At 39.3% G+C, this 24156-nt stretch overlaps 1 protein-coding gene across 4 annotated transcripts in view; it reads right to left on the bottom strand.

Moving 5' to 3' along the window:
- The window catches only part of gpat2 (glycerol-3-phosphate acyltransferase 2, mitochondrial), a 103841-nt gene that overhangs the window by 43498 nt on the left and 36187 nt on the right, over positions 1-24156 (bottom strand). For 3 of the 4 annotated variants that reach the window (XM_054774013.1, XM_054774016.1, XM_054774014.1), the window contains exon 3: positions 975-1081. In XM_054774013.1, the coding sequence (XP_054629988.1) occupies positions 975-1049 (75 nt within the window). In that variant the 5' untranslated portion in view covers positions 1050-1081. Of the gene's footprint in view, positions 1-974; positions 1082-19600; positions 19993-24156 lie in introns of those variants that run through there. The other variant, XM_054774012.1, reaches the window with a different exon arrangement.

The raw sequence follows: 24156 nt of genomic DNA, 5'->3' as shown, positions 1-24156 counted from the left end.
AAAGTCAAAAACTTGTAGCGTTACATTTTTAGTTTCATTATCAACAAGGCAAAATCAAACAAAAGCAGAAGATTTGAGAAATATAGTTAAATCTCCACAGTCGAATGCCACTAAATTGTACAGAAAAATACGCCATATGATATGTCCAGAATTAACATCAAGTGTATATTGCTTATTCTTTGGCTTTTTTGGATGAGACATTCATTACCATAAGATTTGCTTGACTCATTAAGCCTGCGTTCACACTTGTGGTTCGGTACTCTGGTCTGGACCAAAAATTGATTCGCACTTTGGTCTGGTTTGCTCAGCAATTACACTGGTATTTTTGTCATGGGACCCAAAGCTGCACCGTAAGGACCAGAAGCCTAAAGTAAGGACATAATTGGGCAGCTTTCGTGATATATTATGTAATTGGGGTTGAATAGATGTGTTATTTTTATATTCTGCTATATTTACCACGTTAGATATCACAAAAAGCTTCCAAGATGTACTTTTAAAGAGCACTGTCGTCAAACAGAGCAGAGACAACACTTCCAATGCAATTTTGCATACATATTTCAACAGAGATCCCTGCCTTTGGTCAGTGAAGCAATAACATTTGAGCTTAACTGAATCCAACTGCACCAAAGTTCACTTGCAAACGGACCAAGACCCGTCAATCAAGCGGTCTTGCTCCACTTGTTTGCAAACGAAGGTTCGGATGATCGTAATCCTATTTGGCCAAATGAACTGCACTAGCAGAGAAAACGCCGTCATAGAAAAGAACCTTTATAGCTTTGATAGGAGGCACTTTTCCTATAGGAAGCTATTGCTCCCTTTATGCGGAAGCATTTTTATTGGTATTAAAAATAGAAAGAAAATCAAACAGAAAGCACTTGGGACCATGCATATTTCTTTGTGAATGTGGACAACAAAGAGTTGGGAGACTAATGCATATGGATGACAAGGCAGAGAAGACAGTGAAAGAGTCCTACAGCAGGTCTTTTATGTTGATTAGCTGGTGGAATCATCACGTCTCCAGTTGACCTGCCATTCAACTTCTGCACCATGATGAATCCCACGTAGCCTTCAACGCAGTGATCTACCAAAGCAAAGGATTGGAGGAAATTATGTAAATTGCCACAGCATGTGAGTGGGCAGTACTTTTTTGAACTTTCAAACATATTTTTATCTATATGCTTAGACTAACACACAGAAAAACAATCCATGCACCCTTATGTGGTCTCATAATCTCAGTGTACAAAACAAGAATTTTGTCCTCTGGCCCTTTGTAGGTAAGTGTTTTATAAGAGCACTCACCGATCTATCATTGTTTGCCCATAGATACAATTCCAACCAGCTAACCGGCACTCGTCCGCCTCCACTATCAGAAATTCTCTTCTTTTCGTCTTTGCAGGCAAAGAGAGGAGAGACTCTTGCTGCCACTTTCCCTGCAGCTGCTTCGGCTCATTTCACTCACTTGGAGGCAACTTTTGATTTTTGGGCTTGCAATGAAAGAACTAGAGCACTACAACAATCATCAGGCATACCTGGGAAGGTTCCCACAAGTGGGTTATAAATTTGGGTTATAAATTGTTCAAAAGCAGGCTTCTCAGCCGCTCTTATGTAATACAATGTAAAATTCAATCACTATGTTTATGCTATACAACTAATAAAAATGCATTGATCAGAATTAAATAGGAAATCCTAAGAGGATAAGTACTACATAATAGTCATAACGACAACATGAGAATGCTTGAGCCCTGCCACAACATAACATACAGTGAAACCACCAATGTTGAGTGCCGCTGGTTGACTTCCAAATATCCTAATTCAAAACAAATGTCCCCACTGGAAATCATGTAAACTGAATTCATGTGTTCCAGGCTCTGTCACATCATAAATACAATAATAACCGTGCAGCTAAAGTTTTAAATAACATTAAGTATTAAAATTTAAATAAAGGAAAGGGTAGTTCATAAGAAATCATATGGCGAGAGAGAATCTGGCTTTCTCTCTGAAAGATCACATATATTCACCCAAAGTCACAAAACTGTACACTTTTAATGATGGATAAATAATGCAGATTGAAATTACAAGATGTCACCTGACAGAGCAATAATAATCACAGGACATGATCTCCTTATAAACCTCTTTGCGGTTATACCCATCAGTGAGATGAGCCTTATTAAGGTCAATGGAAGATTTTACGGTTGTGTCTTTGTATATCACTCAGTTGATCCCACTCAGTCCCCATTACCTAGCTAATTGAAACCCAAGCTTACCCCATAGGGACATGCTCCATTTCTCCTGGCTCAAATTCCCACATTCATTATCACCTCCAGTGGGAGAAAATTCACTGATAAGAGGTTGGCGGGAATCAGTGATGCTTTGCAGGTGCAGGAGTTGATGGAGGGGATGTGGCAGCAAAACACCAAGTAAAGGGTATAAAACTCCAAATTACACAGTGAGAGAATAAGCAAAAGGCTCTAATGGGGTTATATAATCCACTTCAGAAAGGGAAAACACGAGCACATGGAAACAACTATAGACTGCAGTATTCCTATGTAAAACTGTAAACAGAGGTTCATAAAGCAGACTTTCAAACATGCTTGTCCATCAGATGGTGGTGGTCATTTTGACACATACTTAACTTGAGATCACATATTCCTCCACATAATGTGCTAACTTCTGCCTCTCATCAACATTCTGTTTTATTGTGAATATTGAAATACCATATTCACCCAAATTTAAGACTGTAATTTCCTCTTACAAAACCGTCTGAAAAAGACTGTTTTTCTTATATTCTGTAGCGGGACACTGCAACTGGGCTTTTTAAAAGTATATTTCCAAAGCTACTTGTGATTTCTGATTGGGTATAAACAGTACAATATAACAGTAATCAACACAGTTAACTAGGGCTGGGCATTGTGTGAATTTGAACAATTCCAGTTCCAAATCCAAATCCAATTCTTCATTTCGATACTGGTTCCTAACTATTCTTGATTCAGGTGCTTTTAAGAGGCTGGGTCATGGATGAAATGGCTGAACTTCCCTTTGAATTTTTTAATGATATGAACTTTTTTTTTTTAAAATCAATTTTACTATGAATTTATCACAATCTATTTTCACAGGAGTACACCGTCACAAAAGATATTTACTTTTTAAAAGCTTGTGGGGAAAAAAAAAAGTCCACATATGCTGTTTTTTATGTGTTAATGAGTGTGTGATGCTGCAGGCACTTAAACATGCACTAACCTGGGTGCAGAATACCAAACAACTTGTCAAAAGTTTGTCTATGAGCTATGAGTCTTGAGCTACCACGTAAGCGTTATTCAACTTTTCCTCCTCAATGTTAGTGTAAGGTATTTTTTTATGACACCCTTATTTTGTGACCACAGGTCAGAAAAACAGGATGTAGTGCAAAGCGCTCTTATTCTGAAGGCTAGAAGTGGTGTGTGGGTTGAGAAGGTCACTTGACTTTTGCTAAAAGAGACGCGAATAAACTGAATAACCATGAATAAGCTTGCAGTCTGCAGCTGTAGTTCCCGTCCTTTATTTACACTGAACTTCCACGACATCAGTGGGCATCCTGAAACCCTTGGTTACATTGGGACAGATGTCATTTATTGTTTGACTTCCGTGATTCATCTTACTGCTTAAGGGAAGTCCAACATAGCACATCAAAGATGTATTTCTACGACATGAATCTGGAGGTGTTTAAATCATGTTGGTTGTGCACTCTACACCACTTATTGTGTTCCACTGATCCGACCACACTTTAAAAAATTAAGTTAAGCCAAACTTTGTAGCCGCTTAATATTTGTTTTTCATCAAGTAATAAGTCACAAAAGCTGCTAAATCATGTCCTTATTACCCATATGTTTTTAATGCATAGCCTTTGGTCCAACGAAAAAAATACCAGTGTGAACTTTAAGTTAACTGCACACCAACTGATCTGATGCTATCAAGCAATAATGGAATTAATAAAATACGATGAAAGAAATATGTTTGCACCAATACTGAAAAAAACATTTTAAAAAAAGGATAGATTGTGTCTTAAATTGTTTTCCAAAAATTTGTCTTGACAAAAAGGAATCGTCTTATATTCAGGGTGGTCTTACATTTGGGTCAGTAAGGTAATATGCTGTAGCGAGCTGTTGTAATTGTCAAACCTACTGGAAAAGGTATGATGAGAAAACAGTTCAAAAAAGGAAAACAAGGAATATGTATCATGTACGTTAGGTTTCAAACTGATAATGATCTAGCCATACAAAACAATCTGGCGATACACATTATTACACACATTATTTAAAAGCAGCCCAGAGGCTCCTTCAACAATACAGTGGGGACTGGGGATTGTGCTGAGTATGTGGAGAACACCACTGGGACATTGACATGATGGGCTTTTATCTATGGTGTGCTAGTAAACCTGGCCTTTTGAAAAGGATCTTAATACTGTATAGGCATACAACTATGCAGTAGATGCGTCAACACTCAGTCTAGCAGCTATGACCATATAGAAAATCAATCAGTGCATCAGTAGCTGTGAGTCACTCAGCACAGTTGCAGCCAATGCATCACAGTTCACACAAAAAAATTCTTTATCCTTGTTTTGTCCCTCAGATTTTACACTGCTTCCTATACATGACAAAGTTAATGGTGCATTGATGGTGGAAGACTCTCGAATGAGCAAATGTTTGTACTGTAATAAATAAAGTAACACATTTTGGCTTTCAACAACCCTAGGCTCAGGGTTTTAGAACTATTTAAGTGTAATAATGAATCTCAGTGAGTACATAATGATCAAACTGTAAAAACAAAAAAAAATTAAAGCTTTGTATTCTTTTTGAGGACTCAATAAGAGTGGTGACTTTTATACATATATCAAAACACTAAAATAATTGCGATACTGTTGGAACGCTTTTGTTTACTTGCTGCAGAGAGCTGTTGATTTAACTTGGCACCTGTGCCACTATGCTTTTTGGGTTTTTTTTGTTAAATATTGACTTTCATGGTGTGATGCAACTCCAATTATCGCTCTGCCAAACATCAACATCAGGCCTAATTATCCAGATTAACTGCCAACACCTGTGTGGGTGAGTGCAGCCTTTATTAGTTCCCCCCTTTTTAATGGCAGCCAGCGTCACAGGAGGGACTGTCTCTCACTTGGGAGTCTGCTCTAAACACAGAGAGAGTGGATATATATTAAATGGGTAGTAAATGTGGCCTACATAAGAACATGAACAGAAAAATATGAAGAGGCCTGACAAACAATACCTTACCACTGTTATTATTGTCCCAGAGGAGCTTGGGTTAACCTAGTTAAACAAAAGGGCTGATTAAATTGTATTTTTTTCTAAATATTTTGGAACTGGAGATGTGTGGTGAGCCACTGGCAGTGCAGTCGTTTACATTGCAGACCATTATCTGGGATGGGTTTCAGCTCCTGCTGTGACCCTGATCAGTTAGGACACCCCGACTGTGTTGCATGTGTTATTATTTTTCTGACAAACACACTTCATTAGTCCTTGAGAGAGTTTGCCCCACTAGTCCACACGTGTTTTGTGGACTTGCATTTGACCATGTTTCTTGAGGAATCCTGTGGAGAACACTCCGGGAGTATGGGGTACCAGACCACCTAATTCAGGCGATTCACTCCCTGTATGACCGGTGCTTGGTCTGCATTGCCGGTATTATGTCGGACTCGTTTCCAGTGAGGGTTGGACTCCGCCAGGGCTGCCCTTTGTCATCGATTGTGTTCATTGCTTTTATGGACAGAATTTCTAGCCGCAGAGAGGATCCGATTTGGTAGCTGATGGATTAATTGAGGTCCTGCTGGCTTCATTGGGCCACAATCTTAAACTCTCACTGGATCAGTTCGCAGCTGAGTGTGAAGTGGCAGGGATGAGAATCAGCACCTCCAAATCCAAGTCCGTGGTTCTCGCTCGGAAAAGGGTGGAGCGCCATCTCCAGGTCGGGGATGAGATCCTGCTCCAACTGGAAGAGTCGGGGTCTTGTTCACAACTGAGGGAAGGAGGGAACGCCAGATCGACAGGTTGACCGGTGTAGCGTCTACAGTGATGCGAACTCTGCATTGGTCCGTTGTGGTGAAGAGAGAGCTGAGCCAAAAGGCAAAGCTTTCAATTTACCGGTCAATCTACGTTTCTATCCTCACCTATGGTCATGAAGTTTGGGTAGTGACCGAAAGGAAAGCGGCCAACATGAGTTTTCTGCAGATAAGGTGAGAAGCACTGTCATCCAAGAGAAACTCTGAGTAGAACCGTTGTTCCTCCGCATTGAGAGGAGCCAGATGAGGTGGCTCGGGCATCTGGTCAGGATGTCTCCTGGGTGCCTTCCTGGGGAGGAGTTGAGGGCACGTTCGAATGGTAGGTGGCCTCAAAGAAGACCCAGGATACGTAGGAGAGACTATATCTCTGAACTGATAAATTGAGCAGATTATGACATATCACCGATTAATCAATATCGGCGAATATGTAACAGATATGTTAACTTTTTTTTGCTGCACGGAGATTCTGTCGCTACGTTCCTATGTGTCTCTCTGTGCTGCTCCCTGCCCGAGTACCCGGCCCCTCTCCCTCACACACAAGCACACAGCGAGGTGCAGCTCTGACTGCCTCACTCTGTCGGCTGCAGCAGAGGAATGGCAAAATGCACTACATTTTTTTACACCATAGTAAGCTGTGACTTTGTAAAACAATATAACACTACACTTTAGTGCCACACTGTCAGGGCCCGTTAAGAAGAACATTCTATTTTTTTCATGCAAATTTTATAGTGTATTACAGTGTTTTAACAGTGTGTAAGTTTCATCTGTGAGATAAATAAATATTGATGCAACTGTTAATTCACGTCCACCATTATCTAAGACTATTATACAGCATTTTAAAGGGAAATAAAGATGCCAATACTGTATACAAAGCGCAAGGTTTCTCCTAGGATTTTTTTAAGCTGTGGTGGAGGACTGCCACCGCTGTGTTGTGCTGCTGCTGTATCTGCAATATTTTTTTTTTATTATGGACAAATAATTTTTATAAATAAATAATATAATCAATTAATAAATTAACTCTTTTCAACAACTAGAAGAACATGAACTGAGACCATTGCAAAACTGTTAATTTAATGGCAGCGTTTCTGAGAGCACTTAAAATGAGAGACTAAAATGTTGAGCCTCCTTTTGGGTTACCTAACCTACAGTATTTAGACTAGTAGTTTAGTAATATGTGACTAGTACAAAAGTAAAAAAAATTGTGCTATTTGACACAAAACTACATTTAATTTGATGCCTGTTTATGGGAAATTAATTGTTCAATAATAAATGTTTTAGCTTGAAATAACACAACAAAATAAAACATTAATATTTTTGTGATGGAAATCTGTCCTTTATAAACAGTATAAATTCAGAGTCAGGGGTTATGATAGCACAGCAGGTGTCTCCAACTTGCAGCACTATTAAAGCTTTGACAAAAAAAAAAAAAAAGGAGAGGTGCCCTATTTGTTTTATGTGACTGCCAACATTTAAATAGCACTTTATTTACAAAGCACATCTCCACTCAGTGTGCTCATTTGTCATTAAATACAGGCATCATGTTTGAATAGAACACTTATAAAAATACTATGAGGTGGATAGAACTTTAATAGCTACCAAATATGACTGATATTGGTAAAATGCTTTTGTGAGTAAGCCTTTTTATAAACGCATAATGTATTAGTTTTAAAAACACCTCACATAAGCCCATGTATTATCACTTTCAGCCGAATGCAGCCACTTGTTTTTATTTTAAAATGCTCAACTATGGTATCAACTTCTAGACTAATTTAAAAAATGGACTAAATGTATATATTATGATTTTACAGGCAGACGGGAAGAGTATGGTGTGGAGCCACTTCACAAAAGACTCAACTGGCATTACAGTATGTTATATGCAACAGCTGCAGTGTGCAAGTTAGCCAGGGCTCCAGCACCGGCAAAGCAAAGAACACTACAAATTTGTGGCAGCACCTAAAAGTAAATCACAAAGAGGCATGTCCTTATGTTGACAGTGTTACTCATTAAAGTTCCTTATTTTAATTTAGTAGTCTTCTGTTTTTTTGTGTTGAATCATATTTTGGGTATAATAAGAATTTATGTTCATGTACAGTATACTGTATATCCTGTGTATATCAATGCTCTTATTTCATATATCGGTTATTGACCAATATGTCGGATACTAGCCGGTATATGGGATATTGACTTTTATTAGCCCCAATATTGGTATCAGCCCCAATCTCTCTAATCTGTATTACATTTACGCTAGCATGTCTTCCAAAGCAATTTGAGCACAACCCATAGGGGGAACCACAAATGTCAATTACAGTCATGGTAAAAAAAAAATTAGCACACCCCATGCAAACAGATGGAGGGGTGAATTGGAAATGAATGAAATGAATAAACAAATGTTTTCTTGAAAGAAGAATCTTTCATGAGGAAAATCTGGGAAAATCTTGGACAAGCAGATTCTCAACATTACACTGAAGAGCAAAGGTCTGAACTCAAAAGACCTGATAATGACTGATCCCCTTGTTTCTATCAGGCAGATAGAAGGGCAAAAAGATGTTGACTTCACGTTGGATTAAAGAAAGCAATTATTAATATTGCTACAGACAATCAGACAAACATGTTTTCATCTCTCCCAGACATAACACTGCTGAAGAGCAAAGCTGAGTGCTGTAATGAAATACCCGTAGCTTTGCCTATCCCAACCTCCAAAACACAAGCCTGTAAGCACTCTGTAGCCTATAGTCAGACATTTGCATATTAAACACACTCTAGATGCAATATTTGAAAAGCTATGTCAGCACAGGTTTTTAACAAATGTTTACCACACAAACAGGAACACAACATGACATCGTATGCCATCATGTCATCAGCCAGTAAGATTATGCAAAGCTTGATGGGGAACTGTATAAGACTCTGGGTCGAGCATGGCACATATGGAAAAACAGCATTGAGGACAAAATAATCTGGAATAAAATAATACTTTTGAAATGCTGTAATTATAGCCAGGGCGTTTATTTACCTAAACCACACGGAGGATGGGCAGTTAATTGGAAGCAGGCGATAATTGCAGAGGGGCATTTATTATGCAAAAACTCATGATCTATAACAACTTTTTTCCCCTTTAATAATGATTTTAAGTGCATGAAAAAGTGGGGAAAAAATGTAGCTCTCTTTGGAAAACAGTGCAGACTGAACCACTGTTGGTGTTTGATTCATATTGATTTAGTCTGTCTAGGGCCTAACAGATTACTTGATTAATCAAAACAACAAAATTCAGATTAATAGATGAAGAAAATAATCGTTAGTTACAGCCCTATCATTAATTAACAAGAATATTGCACAATGCAGCAGCAACAGAACCAATTTTGGCGGTAAGAAGCAAACTGTTCAGCCAGCATTAATACAGCCGATGAGTATGGCAAGCACATCATGCTTGAGATTCACACCAACAACGGAGTAACCCAACGAACATTTTAAAGCGCATGCAGAGGTACATAAATGCTGACCACTCTTGATATGTCAAATGCAGCTACTGCCATCTTGTGGCGTTAATAAAAACAAAGTCAGGTTTGCTTTAATGCCAGTGTTTTTTGACCTGCCGCTAGCTAATTAGAGACACCGGCGGCTATTTGTAGTACCCAGCGACTCTAGGAGACTGGATAATTGGAGAATGTAAGGTATCCTTAAATGATGGCCTCATTATTGAAAGGATCAAAGAACAAATTATAAACAATTTGAAACTACTAATGTGAGATAGTTACATTCTATTCCGATTGTAACATGGTAGTAATAATTTTCCATCAATCAGTCAACAGCAGCATGTGTAGCTCCATCCATACACTAGCAATTTTCCAAGTAAAGACCTCCTCTCAAAAAAGGCATTGTACTCTATTCAGTTCCAGCCTCTATTTGAGCATTGGTAATTACATACACCCCATCAGAAAAATCACATTAATTTAAATAAATGCTTATAATAATGGCTAGGAGCTGTTTATCTGCAGCATAAAATTCTAATTGTGCCCCATGTGCACAATAAAATGAGAATAAAGCATCTCTCAGTGGCAGGCTTTACTCTCCTTTTTACACCTAAAAGTACACACAACAGTAAATCAAAGTGTTGAGTGGATGAATGAGATTAAAATAATGGAATAGGGGAAAGAAAAAAAAAAAAAAAAAAAAAAAAAAAAGAAAGAAAAAAGAAAAAAAAATCAATCAACCAAGGAACAAGAGCTTTTCTGACCAACAAACCAGTTGAACTTCCTCGCATCAATGTCCTACACTCGGCCACTTCATGAAATGAGAGAACACAACCAGTGAGCTACTAACAATGCACTGGAGTCACTTTGAAAAGTTCATTTTCCATTAATTGTAATAAAATTGACAAGTGAACATTGTGCATGATTTAAGAACAGACACTTCAAGGCTAATAAATTGCTTCATTGAAAGTGGAATCAATAGTCTGCAAGGCTTTACTACCCTGTGGCCTCTGCATTCTCAGTGGAATACAGTACACCATATGTGCACATTATGTACACACGGGCTGGGCTAGGAGTGATGTATAGTGGGGTGATTACACTGCATTGTAAAATTCAAAGGACATACAAGTTGTTAATTATATGGGGGAACAGAGTTGCATTGAAGTGCATCGTGTGTGCTTGCAGCCTTGTTTAGTGACCTACAGATGAATAATGGGACACAGTCAGGATTGTACTTAAATGTATTTGTATTCATGGGCAGGTTAAACTCCTCCTAGTTTTCTCATATTGTAGGCTCCATAAATAAAATGTGTGGCGCCAGCTAGATGTCCCCGAGAGAAAAAGCTAGAGCCCTCTGTCGCCATGATGGTTGTTTGCGGTACATAGTAGGTCATAAATACATCTCAACACATATTCTTTGATGTGACTGGACATTAAAAAGGCATACTGTACATTCTGATTGCATTTCGGGTAAATATCTTACGTAAATTACACATAGATCATTTACAATACAAAACTATGAATAAAGTATTACTATAGTTTATACATTTCATAAACGTTTATGATTTTATAATGTGACCTCTATACAGTATGACCAGCCGAGGCAATGTCTAAACTCCCCCAGGTTGGTTTATAGTCGTCCCTCGCCCATTTGTGGGTCAAATTTTGCAGTTTCATTCTCCCACTGTTTTTCAAAAATATATTAATAAATTTGCGCTGTTTTGTGGTTGAATATGGCCCATTATTACCACAAAATATGCATATTTAAGTAAATTTCAACATTCTTGGCCTAAATTAAACATTTTCAAGCATAAAAATGGCTAAATGAACGAAATTCAGAAGACGCATTTAAAGACGTGATATGCAGTATTGTATCCTGGTCACTAGCTATGTTACTGTAGCGATGGGTGTATTGTGCAGTTCTGAGCTGCTCTTTAGAGTGTGATGAACTGTTGATGTTGTGTTTCGAACACCGGCCTCTAAGACATTCAAATAAAAAGGTTGACTAAATTCCAGCCATGCTGACGTGGTGTCAATCAGCTGCCATTACATTACATTGATAAGACAATAGCCGCCGCAGTAAGTACGCCGTCCAGAAAAAAACAAGCAATGCTCACGTATGAGTCTATGTATTATGTATTGTTTATGTCTAATATGTGTCTACTACTGTACATTGGGTAATATGAGTGTAAAGGTGACTACTTGTATAGGGGTGTTATTTCATGTCTAGAGGGCTCTAATAATGTTAAAAAAAAAAACGTATTTAGAATGTTATAAACAGGGTGACTGTGAAAATATTCCAGTTATAAATAAGGAATCTTGCTTGGCGAAAACTCATTTATCACAGTCGGGTGTGGAACCAATTAACTGTGATAAACGAGGCATGACTATTCTGCTCAACATGACACTGCTATTGTAGGAGACAGGTTATAAGTTTGTGTGTTTAGGCTGCACGGGTGTAGAGGGTGTGGTCACGTGGCCACAGGTGGGTGTGCGTGCTTACACACATAGAAGCAATAAATGGCGCGCACTTGTTTGTGCAGTGGGAAGGAGGAAAGACAGTATCGGCATGGGTGCTGTGTTTTGTGACACATTTACATTTGCGTTTTTGTATGCATCCTTCTTTCGCTTTGTCATGTTCCTTACACTGCTGCACGCCATCTGCCGTCATTTCACATACCATTTCACAAGTATCTGCTACGCCGGTATGGTCTGATCACTAGTAAAGCTACTTATTATAATAAATCTGCACAACGCCAAATTCTGTTCAGTGTCTCTGTAAAAGATTCAAGATTCAAGAGTTTTATTGTCATATGCACAGTAAAACAGGTAGTTATACTACGCAATGAAATTCTTATTCTGTTCATTTTCCCTAAAATAAAAAACAAGGAAAAGAATAAGAACAGAAGAAACATCAATACCAATAAATTAAAAGCAACAAGAACAGAGAGAAACATTAATACCAATAAATGCGCGTCATCAAGACGGAGGACCCATGCGGATCCCTCTGAGCGGCAAAGGTAAAGGGGGCCACATTAGTTCAAAAGCTTTAGCTTAATACGGCATTTGAAGAACAAACACTTGACAAAGTATGGTGAGTTTTCCAGGCTCACGGTGCAGCATCAGCCAAAAGCCAGCTAACATAGCCAACGCTGGACACTCGCCCATATGTGCGTGACAGTCAGAAGGCTAAGCAAATAACCTGAAAAATAATGGAATTAAAAGGACTAGATGACCAGCCCTTCTCAGCGCTGGAAGACACCAAGTTCGCCGACTGCTCTCTCACTTGGAACCCACCTACGTGGAAGTCCTGCTAGGGCTCCACTGATGTCTCAATCTCACATTCAAAGTCTCATTAAAGAAGGCATCTCATCCTCTCTGAGTCTCACAAGTGATGTACTATGTTTTCTTGAAAAGGTAATCCATGTGATCGGTATCTGTATTGGCCACTTTCACTCTTGGATGATCGGTATCGGAGGCATAAAACACTGATCGAAGCATAAATACATATAAATGATGAATGAAAGGGATAAATGGACATTTAAGATTACATTTACCTTCACCGAAGACGGGATTTTTGACAAGTGTCCCCAAAGACACAATGCGGCAACGACATCGACATCGACCACCACCACCTTTCTGTTTTGACATGAGTTGTTTCTTGAATTCAATAGCTTTCTCACCTCAATACCGTAACCCAAAATGGAGCCAAAGAAAATTGCAAGTGCCAGCATTTTGACAAAGAAGGTGAGAAACTCTACAGTATTGCATTCACGAACTAACTCATGACAAAACATGAAGTTGGTGTCCGTGTGATGTCTCGCTGCCACATTGTGTCTTTGGGAACAGTAGTTTTCAATGAAGGTAAAAGTAACCTTAAATGTTTATTTAGCCATTTCATTCATCATTTACATGTATTTAGAATTGTTTTATGCATTTAAAACTCTAATTATAAGACTATAAAAACGTGTTTTGTTTTAACATTTTTGAGAGTCAACCGCTGATGACATCGTAGATGGGCAGCGTAACTTTTGGTTCCGGTTGCCATTTTGTTTGCTAGCAAACAAGCAAGGGTGTTTTCGGAAAGAAATATATATATATTGATTGATTGATTGATTTATTTATTAAGAGTACAGATGGACTCTAACAGTGTATTTATAATACTACAAGATGTGTGCCATATTGTACACCCACCGGACAATGCACTCAAACTTTTCGGCATAAACCAAAAAACATGCTAACCAAGGTTCAACTGTATGTGCAGGCCACTCTGACCAAATTTAAGACCTAACATTCACAAAATACTACCAATAATATGACCAGATGGAGACAGTCAAAACATTGTTTTTTTATTGTTGTTATTCAAAAACGTTGAATATTTTGCTAAGAGAAATAAAATACTTGTCGTATGTCTGAAAAAAAAAAAGACATTTTATCACAAACTGGTCATTCTAGCTTGCTTCATGACTTTCAAGAAAACATGCTTTATGCCAGGGCAGTGTTGGTATAAATTATTTCTCGGAGAAATAATCAAGTTTCATCAAAAGCCATCACATTGTTGCAAGAAAGGTATACATACATGGCCTCATCAAGTAATTCAGCGCCTGGGTAAACAAACAGGAAACTTTTTTTGCAAAGCATTGTACAACCCAGCACTTCTGTAACATGCATACAGCATGTCGTGTGTGTGGATGGCTCAGTCCAAACTTGGACACGCAAAGATGCAACATTTTGCTGGAGGGAAGAAGTAGATGGTCTTCAACTATTTAGCTAAACCCCTTTCCACACGACCACTTGCTGGCGGGGATGACGCAGGAGCCAGCTATGGTCTTTATTTGCACACTTTGATGTCGTTGACAGGAAAAGCACACTGCTGGCAGTAAACTAACTCACTCACTCAGATGTGGCGTGGTTGGGCAACATACTCACAAATAGAAAGATTTGTCTCAGAGCTCTCCTTGAACTTCTCCTTTAGTACACCCTTCACATTTGAGCAACTACAGTGGTATGCCCCCTTCCTGATTTCTTTTTTTGTTTGTCACACTTAAATGTTTCAGATCAAACAAATTTAAATAGTAGTCAATGACAACACAACTGAACACCAAATGCAGTTTTTAAATGAAACTTTTTATACTTAAAAGGGAGAGGAAAAAAAATCTGAATCCTACATGGCCCTGTGTGAAAAACTCATTGCCCCCTAAACCTAATAACTGCTTGGGCCGCTCTTAGCAGCAACAACTGCAATCAAGCATTTGCGATAACTTGCAATGACTCTCTTACAGCGCTGTGGAGCAATTTTGGCTCACTCATCTTTGCAGAATTATAATTCAGTCACATTGGGGGTTTGAGCCTGAACTACCTTTTGAAGGTCATGCCACAACATCTCCAAGGGATTCAGGTCAGGACTTTGACTAGGCCACTCCAAAGTCTTCATTTTGTTTTTCTTCAGCCATTCAGAGGTGGACTTGCTGGTATGTTTTGGATTATTGTCGTGCTGCAGAACCCAAGTTCGTTTCCGCTTGAGGTCACAAACTGATGGCCGGACATTCTCCTTCAGGCTCATTTGGTAGACAGCAGAATTCATGGTTCCACTTATCACAGCAAGCCTTCCAGGTCCTGAAGGTCCTGAAGCAGACCACCATACCACCACCACCATATTTTACTGTTGGTATGATGCTTTTTTCTGAAATGCCGCATTACTTTTACGCCAGATGTAATGGGACACACACCTTCCAAAAAAATTCAACTTTTGTCTCGTCAGACCACAGAGTATTTTCCTAAAGGTCTTGGGGATAATCAAGATTTTACTGGCAAAATTGAGATGAGACTTAATGTTCTTTGTTTTGCCCGGTGTCTTTCTTATAGTGGAGTCATGAACACTGACCTTAACTGGGGCAAGTGAGGCCTGCAGTTCTTTGGATGTTGTTGTGGGATCTTTTGTGAGCCCTTGGATGAATCGTCACTGCGCTCGTGGGCTAATTTTGGTTGGCTGGTCACTCCTGTGAAGGTTCACCACTAGGCCTAGGTCATGATAACAAATTTTGCTGGTCGAGAATTGATAGACATTTTTTGAGACAATTTTTTCGTTCATTATATGGCATAATAAAAAAGCAATCAACTTTAATTTCTGAAGAGTATTGGACATTGTAATTGGAATGTCAAGAGCTTTGAAATAAATTAAACATAACTGGAAAAATTTGGGTGTTCTAAAACTTTTGACTGGTAGTGTATAAAAAAAAAAAAAAAAAAAAATTAAAACACACGCAAAAGCCGTCCCGTGTCCATAGTAGCAAAACAAAATGTCCTGATGCATCGGCCCAAACAAACAAAAAAACGGTGAGGTGTGCCAACCAACCGTCTAAAGGGCCGTCGTCCCGTCACCTCACCGCTACCCCTAAATAAAAAATTGCCAGCAGCCAACGGGAAGCAACCGAGTGCCCCAGAAGTGCAACCAACGCGCATGTGGCCCGGCGCAATGGAGAAAGTGAGTGAGCCACCGAGCAGCGAGGCCAAGACGAGAGAGCAGAGCCACACGTGCATGTATTTATACTGCTACGGGAAAAAGGCAGGGCCAAACTCAGCTGCTTCCTAAAAAATGCACAAAAAAGGTGAAGCACACAAAAAAACAGTGCCCCTCCCTAAGAACATCAACATCAGTGTACAGCTTGTATAGCAGCATAGATTAACTTTGCAGTGAAAATGATCCAACACACAGCCATTATTGTCTAAATAGCAACACAAGTGAGTACATCTCACAGTGAACATATTTAGTGTGAGCGCCATTGTATGTTGTTTTGCCTTAATCCTCTTGGGCATGGAATTCCCCAAAGCTGAACAAGTTGTTACTGCAATCATCTTCCACTCCTCAATGATGGCATCACTGATGGAGCTGGTGCACTCCTCCAACTTCCTCCTACTTGACAATGCCCCACAGGTGCTCAATTTGGTTCAAGTCTGGACAGAAACGTGTCCACTCCATCACCTTCACCTTCAGCTTCCTCTGCAAGACACTTGGAGACACTCTTGGAAGTGCGTTGGGGCTCGTTATGTTGAAAAACTGCCATGCATGCGGCCCAGTTTCCCAAATCAGGATGCTACCAACTGCATGCTTGACTGTTGGCAAGACGCAATTATCTTGGCATTTGCTTAACTTGCCATCTATTTCGACAACAATGGCTGGGTGTCAAGTCATTTTCATCCATTCATTCATTCATTCATTTTTTCCGCTTGAAAAAAAGTCCCTCCAGCATGTCCCACACAGTTCTACCTAGAACACGTCACCAGGAAAGCAACAGTGAGGCATTCGGACTAGATGCCCGAACCTCCTCAACTGGCTCCTCTCGATATGGAGGAGGAATGGCTCTGCTCTGAGCTCCTCACCATGTCCAAGGGTGAGTCCAGCCACCCTGCGGAGGGAAATCATTTTGGCGACTTGTATCTGCCATCTTGCTCTTTTGGTCACTACCCAAAGGTCGTGACCATAGGTGAGGGTAGAAATGTGGATCGGTAAATTGAGAGCTTTGCCTTCTGGCTCAGTTCTCTCTTTACCATGACAGCACACACTCACGCCCAGTCACTTACAGGCAAACCCGAGTTAACACAGCCAACTTTCCTCTTGCTCGCTGATGTCCCACGTCATTTACCAGGCACCGCCTTTTAAAAAGCACACACTCATTTTTGCATATATTAACGTACATTGTGTAGAACGCACAGCAGACCCGGGCATTTGGTATAACGATTATGCTGCTCAACAGTGCATGTGTGGATGCTGGATTGAATGCAGGACAAGTGGCGGGCTGGTCCGTGCATGAGGTGTGTTGAGAGGCATGCCATCTGGTGTACAGATTAACATTATGTGTTTGTGAGCGACGGCAAACATGCCAAATAAAAAAATAAATAAAAAGGAGCACCGCCACAAATGAATGCGTTGGAAACACTGCATTGTGTATGTGAAATATTGTATCAAACCATGCTGTACATGTGAACACCACACCAATTTATCTGCATTAGCTATTGTCAAGTATTTAAGCATACTGCCGCATTGGAATAATTCACCAACTCACTCTCCACCAGTACAAATCCTTCTGTTTATTTTTCTAATGTGAACAAGAAGTCTAAGATTCAGAAACGTCTTTGGATGTCTTTGTTTTTGGTTAATCTTCCATCCTTGTTTCCTCATTGACATACTATCTTCTCCTCGCATCACTGCTAAAGCATGTTTGGCATCTTTCTGTGGCCAGTGATGCCTTATCTCCTATTCTCTGTCTTCTCCTAATCATATTCAACTTGCTCTTCATATCACAACTCAGAAATCACTAGACTATCGCTCCCATGATTAACATCTTTCTGTGGCATTCTAATCCTGTTTTGAGTGACATTTTCATTCAAAAGTGTCCCACTTGCTATTTATGAACTTGGAGCGAACATTCTACACTGAAACTGTGAGTGTGTCTTTAAAAATAGGTCGCCAAATCAAGGTTACTGCACTCTGAATGATCACAGATCAGCAAGACAAAGCACAAACCTGCGAATAATTACATCATATCTACTGCTTGTTGGAACTCAGCCTTCACTGTCATTTAACCCTTTAAGCGCCAAAGTCACAAAATTGCCACAAGCAACTTTGCTGAATTTAAGAAGCCATTTTTGCAAATATGGTGCCTCATGTAGTTAATACTTTACACCAGGAGATGTCAGGCATTTGTAACTTTAATCTGCGCAACATTTGTGTGCGCATGGTTTTATATAATGTGTAGGAGTTTTCAACCACCGTGTAAGTGCGCCAGCGAATCCGCCCGTCAGTCCATAAACAGCATATACTTTCGCCGATGCTTTGCTAAACCATGTTTGGGGTGGCGGGAGGGTACGTGGTGAGTAGTCAAACCCCACTAATGGTAAGGGGTGGGGGTAGCAAGAATGTTAAAAAAAAAAAAAATGCAGGAAAGCGGCATACCTGGTGGTATCCGCGGGAGAGTCCTCGGCAAAAAATGCTCTGCTAATAGCTAGATAAGACCTGAGAATACAATGACCTGCATGAATGATCATGGCTGGGTTGGCTTGAGAGATGAGGAAGAGTATCACGAGTGGATCAGACATTTTGATGAGCCAGGAGACATGGATCTGACAAATTCTGAGCCTGGTGACGTAATAAGCAAAATGGATGAGTGAATTTACTCCCATCACAAACTTTGGGTCATACTGATGATTTTTCTAATTTACAGTATGCCTTTATCTCTAACCATTTTCAAGCTTCTACCTTTTGAAAGAGTAACGTCAAAACTGAAAAAAACTGGCACCTAAAGGGTTAACACGTGAAAAAAACTTCTTCCTGCATGGAAAATATTATTAGACCATCCTTGTTTCTTCAGTTTCTTGTTCATTTTAATGCCTGATACAACTACAGGTACCTCTGTTTGGACAAATATAACAATGACAGCAAAAATAGCTCACAAGTTTACATTTTTTTGGCAGTACAATGCTATAGCTATTCATGTAAGAACTTAAGTGATTTTGGTTATCATCAAGAAAACCATGGAAGTTGCTAGATATCAGCTCTTAAATTCCTGTGAGCTATATTTATCATCATCATTATATTTGTCTAAACAAATGTACCTTCAGTTGTACCAGGCATTAAAATGGATCAATAAACTGATGAAACAAGGGTGGTCTAATCATTTTTTCTATGACTGTATATTACTTGTGAATAAGCCGCACCCACTAAATTTAGAGGAAAAAACAGATTTGTTCTTATATGAGCCGCACCGGTGTATAAGGCGCACATATCCACGTCATAAAGTGCCATAGTGTGGCGCGCACAGGTCTGTGAGGACCAGTCAGCTCTTTATTCGACAAGAACCAATCATGAGCTATGAATAAACTCACGAAGAGCTTGTCTACCCATCGGAAATTGCAGGAGGTCTACTCAATATAATAGTCTGACTCACGGTGTCATCTTTCACACAGCAACGACACTCAAACGTTATAGTTCAAAAATATAGAAATATCAAACAAATGATATTTAGTGCACAGAAAGACGTTAGACAGAAAGACTTTTCATACAACACATCAATAGGGTTAAACTAACCTGTCTCACGGTCTAATGCCAGCTCATGTTCCCTATTAGTGGGTGAACAAGCCAACGCTTGGTGAATCCGTGTCAGAATTGAACAGCGTCCTAATTCCATTAAAACGTCAGCCCTCTCTTTCGGTGAGCTGTTTCTTTCAATGGCAGTAGTCCTACGCAAAGCAGCCACGTTTCCTAGTTTTGACAGCCAAATCCATTGAATCCGTCTTCTATGACGCTTATCCTGAAATCCATGGCCTCAACGTGAAAGCGTCCTCATATCCATTTCTTTGTGTGTTTTGTATGATGGAAGCTTATCACTACCGGGTCCCTTGCAAATGTGCACAGCGCATCTACATTCCGGTACAGCAGGTGGCGGTATGCACCAAAACGTTGGTTGCGCCATAAACAAGAGGAGGAAGAATGTCAGCGGCTATGACGTGTACGCCTGTGGCTACGTACATTGCGTAAGGTTTACGTCGGGTCACTTGTGAAATTGAGATGGACAGCTACTTTATCCATCTTGATACTATTTTTATATATATATTTTTTTATATATAAATATATATTTGTATATTTGACAACATACACAGCTATACTTCCCCACATATTTGTCTTTGGAGTCGTGTTTTTATTAATAGCATAGCTATTCTTTTAAAATCAATAAAACCATGGAGGTAAAATGACAACCAGATTATTGTGGATTTTAACGTGTGGTTCAACGTGCCTGGTGTATTTTAAGGCTAAGAGGTTAAGCAATATCCTCAGAGTGATAGTAAACCTCAACACTGAATGTAGAACCCAGAGTACCACTCTCTCTATGCGGACATTTTCAAAATCAAGGGCAAGCTTTGATTATTGTATAATTTTTCCAGGTAACGTCTTTTTTTTTGTCTTGTCATATCCCTGCAGCATATATTATGACACATTTTACATTTCAACTTTTTTCTTGATTTAACATAATTATATACATTTACACGCATTAACAACTCCAAAAGAAGTGAAACTGAAAATGTAAAGAATAAAATGTCTGTGGCATGTTTTTGCAGTGTGCATAACTTACATCACTCTCACAACGACAGGTAAGTACCACACGGCAGCCATGCTTGTTTTGGCTTTGTGATGGGAAAGTGGGCTAGAGATGATCGCTATAGGCTGGATGCTGCATTTGGGGCGGAGCTGATCGGCATTACAAAGCAAGTATCGGCATATGCCGATGCCATGCTTTTTCACGGAAATCGGCCGATACTGATCGTTGGCCGATACTTATTGTTTTTCTTTGTCTTTATTTATTTACACCACACATATACGCATATTAAAGATGTTTTTGTGATGTTTGCCGTGTGAATGCACCTCACGTGAGTGTGGTGAGGAAGTGTTGCCCTGAGGACAAACAGACTACAGACGTGTTTGCGAGTTGGAGATACATGTGTGGTGTTGGAATTGCAGTGCTGTTGATGTAATTAGTGGGGATGTCCCGATCCGATCTTCAGGATCCGGATCGGCTGCCGAGCCGCTGTATTTTGAACATTGGATAATATCGGCTTCCGTCCCCAAGATGGGCCGATTCGGTTGCCGTATAACGTTGGTAACCCTGAGCCACACTCCAACACAATAGGTGCAGTAATGCGCCTCAAAGCTGGTTGACACTCCACTCCCACCCGCAAGAATAAAAAAACGAAACACCACAGTGCAGACATGTTTGTGGTGTGGTGCTCTGGACGATATTTGGCTGCGTAGCTCCTCTGTTACAGAGCGTGAATGGAATCAACGTGAACTGCCATTCTCAACACAAACAACACATTTACGGTGGCATCTGTGGCAAAATGTTCCTTAATCTCAAGCACGGGCATTACAGTTTGTTGAAGATTTTGTAGCAATATGTGCTGAGGCTGACATTCCATTACAAAAGTTAGCCAAGCTACATCCATTTCTGAATTACTGCACAAAATGGGCCAATGATGTATTACAGCAATAAATGTACGGATTTTTGAATTTCATTCATGGGCATTTTTGTCACTAACCCAAATAGCACACACTCTTGGCTTGGCTTTTTTTCTGAAACAGATATGCCAATATTGTCCAATTCAATTTTCGATTCCAATACCAACTGATACAGATACAGTATGTGTAAAATCACATATCTTTTTCTTGTAGAAAATTGTTCTAAATGAGTACAGTTTTCTTGGCTGGGGTATTGTTTAAAATACATGAATTTGCTGATTATTTTCATTGATAACTTTCATGTTCTTATTTTCTATTCTTATTTTATTGCATTAAAACTACTCATTAAAACTACTCTGTGTGTGTGTACACACCCACACGCGCACGCACGCACACACACTAAAGAACAAGCTCCTGAAAATACAGTACATAAAAACCTGAGGACTAGTCGGGCCTATAAAGTATGCTGTTCTTCCCCATCTAACTACAAGACGGGCAAGACGGAATATCACTATTCAATGACAGTTTATTATGTTCACAGCATTTGAAACACCACAAACAAAATAGCTGATTATCTGTCAACTTTATGTAATCCAATAATAAGGGCTTTGTGTGGGAACACAGCTAACAGCAGTTCATTCAGCTTTGTTGTTTTCACCAGAGGATGTTGGTCAGAGAAGGACCCCATAAATGGAATGGATACCGAGAGCCCTGGATTCTCTTTCAGTCAGAGTTTAATGGAGTTGTATGTGATATCCACTTTACCCTGACGGTCACTCTCATTTCTATCGCTCAGACAGATGGTTTACCATCAAGAGGAAAACGAGGAAATTGTATGCATTTGCCCTTTAATGTATTGAAGAGACAAATATAAAACTGTTAACCGGGGTCGGGCTTTTCAGGGCACAAATGCAAAAGCCCACTCGTTGGGTCAGGTGGCTTAATCCACCTTCTCTGTAATTTAGCTATGTGACGAATATGAGATGTACAGATGTATTGAAAAATGCTGTGTGGTTATTAGGAGTAGGAGACACAGGACACACATATACAACATATACAGCATGTATTAGACCTGATGGTGTGTACATATATATACATATACATATATATATATATACACATATATATATATATATATATATATATACACACATATATGAAATAAAAGTTTTAGGCATTGTCGCCCATCCCTACGATCAAAGTGGAGGGAGATACAAGATTTGTAAGGATTTTTATTGGACAGCAGGAACATACAACAACTGTCTTGTGTTTTTGTATAGCATACTTTGGTTACGTCATGTTTCATAAATGGTGTTCTTTCAATATGTCAGTTATCGATGTATTGTGATGCTATTGTTACTGTGATATTGTTCATCACTATTTCATTGTGAGTTAGTTTGTGATTCCCCTAATGTCCATGCATGCACAAGTAGTCTTATTATTGCATTAAAGTCAGTAAACATCAACTCACCTAAATTCTATTTGTTGCCTTGTTGATCTTTATACTTCCCTCTCTTTATCTCTTTGTATTGAATCTGATACATATTCAATCAAAGATTTATACTTCCCCCTCTCTTTATCTCTCTGTATTGAATCTGATACATATTCAATCGAAGATAATAAAGTGCATGTGCATGACTGGAACCCTACCAGCACCAGTCAACAGTTGTTGAGAGCGAACACTGTTATTATCAAAGTAAACACTCATTCCTTGAGAAATATTTCCCTTTGACCATGTGAGTGAGGCAGTATGCAAGAGGCCCATGCAAAGGTGATTCCCTGTGGTATTTGCATATTTCTACTTTTAGTGTGCAGTTTTTTTATGCCAAATATTAAAAATACTATGGATTTTACCGAGATTGTGTGTGGTGGTCCAAAGACAGGATGGATTTTTGCAGCATATGGTCATGTTTGTAAATGTATATTTTCCTATCAAGGTTCAATGCCCTGTGGCCTTTTGGGAAAACAACAAGTTGAAAGAAACAGATTCATAATTAATATGTTGAACAGATGGCTATCAATGTGCCACAGGCTGCTTTTTGATGCTACAGTATATCCCCTGCTACGTTCCCTGGCGACTTTGCACTAAACTCACACGGGCCCAAACTTTGGAATACATTATTAGAAACTGTGGATTTCAAAATGTGTTGCAGTCACAATTTTCAATTAAGTATTCATGCCTGATCACAGGCATACAGATTAACACGGAGAAGAAAAAGTGGCGACACTAGATTTTCATTGGGCCATGACTGTTTTTGATGTTTTGCAATAAAACATATTATGTCATGTTCTGTAGGTGTTTTCTAATATATAAATGATTGTCCAATTGTATTATGGTACGATTGTTACTATTGGACTTAACCTTCTTTCAGCTACAGTATGTTATGTCCAGATTGTATATTTGCATTCTGCAGTTGGCTGAGTCCATCTCTGGTTAGCCTTTTAAGCTCTGGCAGTATTTTAGTAAACTAGAGACAGGTAGCTGGCGTCAAATAATATGCGACATGGTCTTGTTGAAAAGATTTTTAATGAGTGTTTCATTAAACGCTGTCAGTGAGCCATTAATTAATTACAAGTCTAATCAAAAGACCGGTCACCCTACAAACACATTTACATACCCTGTGATGAAGGTA

The sequence above is a fragment of the Dunckerocampus dactyliophorus genome, chromosome 4 (genome assembly GCF_027744805.1).
Source record: "Dunckerocampus dactyliophorus isolate RoL2022-P2 chromosome 4, RoL_Ddac_1.1, whole genome shotgun sequence".
Lineage (NCBI taxonomy): Eukaryota > Metazoa > Chordata > Actinopteri > Syngnathiformes > Syngnathidae > Dunckerocampus > Dunckerocampus dactyliophorus.
This window is presented reverse-complemented; position numbering and strand designations above follow the sequence as displayed.